The sequence below is a fragment of the Lipotes vexillifer genome, unplaced genomic scaffold, assembly GCF_000442215.2.
Source record: "Lipotes vexillifer unplaced genomic scaffold, Lipotes_vexillifer_v1.1 scaffold1293, whole genome shotgun sequence".
NCBI classification, from domain to species: domain Eukaryota; kingdom Metazoa; phylum Chordata; class Mammalia; order Artiodactyla; family Lipotidae; genus Lipotes; species Lipotes vexillifer.
This window is the reverse complement of record NW_006790911.1, coordinates 1,867,843-1,875,293: the sequence shown is the minus strand read 5'-3', so window position 1 is coordinate 1,875,293 and position 7,451 is coordinate 1,867,843. Positions and strand designations below refer to the sequence as shown.

General features: G+C 36.7%; 1 protein-coding gene across 1 annotated transcript in view; it reads right to left on the bottom strand.

The window, feature by feature from the left end:
• INPP4B (inositol polyphosphate-4-phosphatase type II B) overlaps nt 1–7,451 on the bottom strand; it is a 352,372-nt gene that overhangs the window by 145,784 nt on the left and 199,137 nt on the right. The window contains exon 12 of the mRNA XM_007464000.1: nt 1,877–1,985. Within this exon, the coding sequence (XP_007464062.1) occupies nt 1,877–1,985 (109 nt within the window). The remainder of the gene's footprint in view (nt 1–1,876; nt 1,986–7,451) is intronic.

The window sequence follows — 7,451 nt, the reverse complement described above, 5'->3', positions numbered from 1 at the left end:
CCTGCTGAAATCACAAATGATCAAAGCCGGCAAAGTATGTGTTGTTGTGGTAGATTTTCCCTTCCTTTTACGAAATACTGGAAGTAAAGAATTGATTCATATTTTGAGGGAGGAGTCCACAAGCTTTCAAATAGTGCCTAGGTAAATCACCAAATCCAGAAACACATAAGTGTTTGATGAACAAGTGAATACATGGGAAAAAGTATATATACTTATATATATATGTGTAAAACTGAATCACTTTGCTGTACACCTGAAACTAATACAACATTGTAAATCAACTATACTCCAATAAAAAATTTTTAAATGATTAAAATGGTAAATTTATATGTTACATATATTTTACTACAACAAAAAAAGCTTAAAAAAATTTTAAAAACAAACAAAAAAACCCCCAAATAATATATGAGTAATTAGGGTTTTGGTTCTCCTAGAAAAGTCTCATGTCTAAAGCATGAAAAGCTCTATAATATGCTAGGTTTTATTCGTCCACGATTACTCAGGCCCAAGTTTTCCCAGATCAAAACTCTTACAGCTTTATCCCCATCTTTGGTTCCATTTTGCAACAATTTAATGAGTTGGGGATTCTTTAAAGAAAAATTTCCAATAAACAAGATGTAATGCTTTTCTTCTGTATTGCAACAAATATTCCTTAATGTAGATTTTCTTTTCTCCTGATAGATACTAATTGATGTTCTATACATTTTTCAAGTTTAACTCATCTGTGTCACTATTCCTGTTTCTAGTCTCCACACCCTTCACCTGTCTTCTCCCAGCATTATTCACTTACATCTGTATCAGTGGTTCTCAACCCTGGCCACATATCAGTCTCACCTGGGAAGCTTTTAAAACTTACCAATGCCTGGGCTCCATTCCCAGAACTGACTTTATATGTCTGGGGTGATATCCTGGCATAGATAAAATATTTTAAAGCTCTAAAGGTGATTCTAATGTGCAGCCAAGGTTGAGCCTGTATTTCACTCTTATTCTCATTTCAGTAAAGTGATGGCATCCCTTTCCCCATGCGGTCTGTCACTGAACTGATTTCCAACCTTCATGAATTACATAGAAGGTACCTCTCCCCTCAGAGCCCCTAGCTGGAACTCTGACGTCCACTCCCTGTTGAAATAATAGGGCAAAAGAACCACTTTCTGCAGCCAAAGGGTCTGGGGGAAGGATGTGACAATTAAAGGATAACCTGATGGAGTTTCTATGTGGTAATGGGACAGTTATTTATGATGATTATGGTGATGCTTACTCTAATCTACACCTGTGATACAACCTCATAGAACTATATATCCTGCCCACCAAAAAACCAAAACCAAAACTGAAAACTAGAGAAATCTTAATAAGGAGGTAGTTGAGTTAATAATATTGTATCAGTACATAGACAATTTCTTTAAAACAAGACATATATATATATAATATATATATATATATATGCATTGCTAGTTTATACATTTATATAACAGTATATCAGTTACACAATTCTAACTTATTTATTTTATTCCATTTTTTTGTTTTTTTTGTTTCTTGCGGTACACGGGCCTCTCACTGTTGTGGCCTCTCCTGTTGCGGAGCACAGGCTCCGGACGCGCAGGCTCAGCGGCCATGGCTCACGGGCCCAACCGCTCCGCGGCATGTGGGATCTTCCCGGACCGGGGCACGAACCCGTGTCCCCTGCATCGGCAGGCGGACTCTCAACCACTGCGCCACCAGGGAAGCCCCTAACTTATTTTTAATGCTTTCTTCCTGAATAGGCTGGAGATGTCAAGAACTATTCATTGTGATGGACCAAGCTTCTTTATCCTAACCTGGTATACGATCTTCCCCAAAGAGAAGGTAAATATCATTAGTGCATCCTGTCATCACTTACTTTCTTCTTTCCGTTTCAAATCTATGGAGTAGTTTCCGAAGACCACCATTCTTAAATCCCTGAAAATGCGCAGCTGGGGCTCCCACAGTGATGACATCGTAGAGAGCATCTGGAACAGGAATGGACAAGGAGATGAACACTTTGCAAATATTTATCTCCAACATGCTGTTTGCATTGAAGCCTACACACTGTGGGAAGTTTGAGAAATTATTCTGTTTGATTTTGCAGGAATAAAAATGAACTCACATCTCAAGGGGGCAAAGAGGAGCTAATCAATCTTTCTAAAAGCCACCTGTGCACCTAAACAAGTTATAATATTTCCTTGATCTGTGATTACATCTTAATTATATGGTACTGTGTAGAACAGTATGTTCTCTCATTCTATATACGTACTGAGATAACATGTTAATTGGTCTTTTGTGTATCTTACTTTATTGAGTTTTGCATCATTTAATTTGCAATCATATTGAAATTCAACAATAATGAACAATCTTTCAACCAAAAGTTGCCGAGAAAAGAACCAAAATATTAATGCATTTTGACTCAAGGGCAGAACAGTAATAGTGCATTTTAAAAATCTATACATAGTAGTTTCCTGCCTGTATATACTAAATCTTACACAATTTTGAATGCATGCAATTGAATTTTGCAATTTCCTTAGGTGACACAGAAAGAATACACAAAATGTCTCTTGATCTATTTTCCAGTGAGATACTTTGTTATTTTTTAATAAAAAATCCATACATTTAAATTGAAACTCAATCCTTTGATCTTCAAAGCCATCAAGTTTGATACATATTAAATTTACCACTTCAAGACATGCCATCATTTTTACATTCTAATGAAAAGCACCCCCATAAGAAGGAAGAAAAAGTGAATGCCCTCTTGTTAAACTACATTTTATTTGAGAAACCTAATTTCATAGTAGATCCTTTTCAAATTGATTTTGGTATTGACACCTTGGCTGTTTTTCTGATCTCATTTACAGGGAAAACATAAATTATTTTATTAGCTTCAAGTAAACACCATAACTTCTTCACAGTGGTTCAATCCAAATGCACCTGAAATAGTTCCTCACCGCTGCGGAGGACAGGCTCCAGACGCGCAGGCTCCGGACGCACAGGCTCAGCGGCCATGGCTCACGGGCCCAGCCGCCCTGCAGCACGTGGGATCCTCCCGGACCGGGGCACGAACCCGCGTCCCCCACATCGGCAGGCCGACCCTCAACCACTGCGCCACCAGGGAAGCCCTTCTTTCTTTTTTTTTTTTTTAATAAAATATGTCTTAAATTGAAAAGACTTCAGCTGCACTCAGAGAACTCAAGGTCACAAAAAAACAGAAATACAACCCAAACCAAATGGTTAGTAAAGATACTGAACAATCACTTAATGGATTGTTGGAGTGGTGAGCTCTTGTCCTTTTAAAAAGTCACTGATCAACTAGAAGTCATCTTTTCCTAAAATAGCAACACATTAGACTAGTGTGAAATTTTCAGATTTCGTAGTCCAGGGGATTTAGCCTAGGGCTAAGAGGAGGGTTTTAAGATGTCCAGGGATGGATGGTGCATTGTATTGGTGCATCTGTTCTACTTCATGGAAAGGGGTCACAGCTTTCTTGAACAGTCATGAGATCACCCAAATGGGGCCAACTAAAGACTTGTCTACCTGCATTTATCTGACGAGAAACCTGAGGATCTTGAGAAGCCACCTGCTTTGTCTGAAGTCCCAAAGACATTATACCCAGGGCCTTCTAACTTCTAACCCAGGGATGGAGACCCAGTGATTTAAGTTATTGACTGGACCCGGAGTCCCCAGCTCCGGATCCCAGCTCTGCCATGTGTAAGTTGTGCAGCATTGGGAAAACTACTAACCCTTTCTATGTCTCAGCTCCTCAGCTAGAAAATGGAGTGGAAAGTAGTAAAAAGAGGTTAGCATTCAGTAAGTATTGTCTATGATTATTTTCCCTATAGGAAGTAATCCTACCAATTAAACAAAGAAAGCTGACATTTTAACTTTTGCTTATTTCTCCATAAAAATAAACTTTTCAGTCTGAAAAGGAAAGTGATTCTGAGGCTCAGTCTTCTGAATAAGGTCAGTTCCTGTGTTAATCTAAACTAAATACAAAAAAAAAATCAACATGATGTTGTAATGAAATACATTGCATTTCTGCTACAACCTGGGTGACCAGCAATACCAACAATATACCAAAGTGACTATAAACTGTATCCACATGTCCCACCGAGCCCAAATTAAATGCATTCCTAACTCAATTTTCAAAAAATGTTGTCTACGGACTTTCACTGGATCCAAAAAAACTTGTAGCCTCTCCAACACCACCCAGCAAGAGGGGAAGGATGAGGGAAGTGGAAATCTGAGTGGAGAAAGCAGTCTTAATTGATGGAGATTAAAATGACTTGATTATGCAAAATTTGCAAAACCATTTGTCTTTCTCTGTCTGGCTTAGTTCACTTAGTATGATAATCTCTAGGTCTGTCTATATTGCTGCAAATGGCATTATTTCATTCTTTTTTTATGGCTGGATAATATTCTATTGTTCTGACTTTTCCTGCTCTTCTCTCGTTCCCTGTGACCCATGTAGACACTTTATTCCTTTAAGTCTTCCAGTAAAGTCCTCAAGACCTGAAGATCATTTCCAATTTCTCTCTCTCCCTCAACATTATATCTGATCAGTTCTAACAACTCCGCTACCAAAATTTTATTCTCTCTTATACATGTTAAACATCTTTACCTTAATTTTGATCTTCCTCACGTCTTGTCAAGATTCCTACTGCCTCTTCAGTCCTAGCCTCTCTGCATTCACAATGCACTGGATTGCTTCTCCTATACGGGTGGCCATTCAATCACTCTGCCCAAAACACAGGCTTTGAGACTTATACCCCTCCTCATATCTTTCAAATATAAATAGAAGAACATTCTAATGTCTCGGCATCATGTATGTTTTAAGTGCTCAATATATGTCAACAAATAGATAAACTAATATTTTGAGGGAAAATTCAGTTTGTCATGTTTGTCTTCAGATCATACGTGGAATTACTTTTCTTAGCTGAAGAATAAAAATTTTAGATACACTATCCAGAAACACATATATTAGAATCTGGAATATATGTATGTATATTCTCCAGGGTATGGGAATGAATATATATCCATTCATGAACCACATTCTGTAGAATAACAGAGAGCTTACGATTATCACATGCAAAAGAATGAAATTAGACCCTTCTAGCAAGCACAAAAAAATCAACTCACAACGGATTGAAGATTTAAACATAAGATGTAAAGCTGTAAAAGTCCCAGGGAAAAAAACATAGGGAAAAGGTTTCATGAAATTGGTCTTAACAATGATTTCATAGAAATGACACAAAAAGCACAAGCAATGAAAACAGAAATAAACAAGTGGGACAACATCAAACTAAAAAGCTTCTGCATGGCCAAGGAAACAATCAGTAGAGTGAAATGGAAATACACAGAATTAGGAGAAAATATTTTCGAATCATATATCTGATGAGATTAATTTCCAAAATATGTAAGGAACTCCTATAACTCAACAGTAAAAAAAATTAATAACCTGCTTATAAAATGGGCTAATGACTTGAATAGACATTTTGCCAAGAAGACATAAAAATGGCGAACAGGTAAATGAAAAAATGGTAAATGTCATTAACCATCAGGAAAACACAAATCAAAACCACAATGACATATCACCTCACATTTATAAAACAGCTGTTATCAAAAAAACAAGACAAGCGTTGGCCACGATGTGGAGAAACTGGAACCCTTGCACACTGTTGTTGGCGGAATGCAAAATGATGCAGCTGCTATGGAAAACAGTATGGAGGCTCCTCAAAAAATTAAAAATACAACTATTATATGATCCAGCAGCCCCACTTCTGGATATTTATACAAAAGAATTGAAATCAAGATCTTGAAGAGATATTAGCACTCCTGTGTTCATTGCAGCATTAATTATAATAGCCAAGACATGGAAACAACCTAAATGTCCATCAACAGGTAAATGAATAAAGGAAATGTGCTGTATACATACAATGGAATACTATTCAGCCTTAAAAAGGGAGGAAATTCTGCAATATGTGACAGCATATATAAACCTTGAGGATATTATGCTAAGAGAAATAAGCCAGGCACAGAAAGACAAATACTGCATGACTGCACTTATATGAGGTATCTAAAATGGTCAGTGCATGGTATCAGAAAGTATGCTAAGTTAATCTGTATTACTTGATGTTAACTGCAATTCATTGGTCAAGGTGATATCGGCCACTGCCTACAGTTGATTCTTCACTGTAAAGCTACTAAGTATTTGAAGAGACATACTTTAAGATTATGCAAACCTGTTTCTGTTTAAACTGGTACCCATTAATTTTAGCAACCACTGATGAACCTTGCCTGTGGCAATTATTACTGTTCAAATGGTAATTTTCCATTTCCCTCATTCTTGCCAAATTTATTAATTGGAATTCTTCTGGAAGGAATAGATGACCCTTCTTCTTCCTTCATTTGTTTATTCAGTTATTTATTAACATCAATATGAGCATTTTGTTCTTTTAAATTGTTCCAGCTTTGTCCACTGGGAGCCCCTTCGGAATGGCTCCTGTATCACTTTTTTTGCCCCTTCTGTTTTTTGTTTTGTCTTATTTTATTTTGTTTTGTTTTTTGGTTTTGGGACACTTCCTTACTTTCTAGAGCCACAAGATACTCCAGACTCATACTTTTCCTGCCGCAGCCTTGGAATCAACCAGTTTTCCAAGGAACTCTAGTTCTTTTTATTAGAGAATGGTGTTCAGAAATCAATTACTATGAGTAATTACACTCATTGCTACTGCTTTCAATCCCTTTCAGTAGCTAGAGCTAGAAAATATATGTATGTGTACTAACTTGTGCACACACATCTATATTTATCCATCTAACTACTGCTCTATCTATACTGTACTAACAACAACAAAAACCATGAGTCAATGCTGTTACCTCTGACTTGAATTCAGCCTCACAAGATTCCTTCTAGCCTTCCTTCCTTATTTCTACCTTCTCTCCCTGACAGTGAGAAAGTTGACTCTCCCTATCCGCATATTTAAATATATGGTCAATCCTAGTGAAAAATAAAACAGCTTCAGAATTGTTAACCCTACCTCTGTAAGAAAAAAAAGTTACTAACGAATGTACAGTGTGTGTAGTGTTTTTTAATTTAGCATTACAATATCTAGTCCTTTCCAAAGTTTACATAGGCCAGGTCCTTTCTTTCCCAATCTTTTCAGTAAATTATCATTTTTATAATTATCTTTACCATTAATTATCATTTTAAACAAGATAACAAAAGTAAGTTAATAAAAGCAGGTTGGAAATATGAAATTCTATGGAAAACTTATACAATAATTAGTAGCACAACAATCACGATTTGAAAAAAATAAGAATAGAAAGGGAGCCAAGGTGCAGGTACCAAGAAGTAAAATATAGAAGCATTCCCCAAATATTCTTCACTTTTGGACTTCACAGAACGCATTCCAAATAAGCAAGTAGAAAATAGTACTACTGTGGTTCAG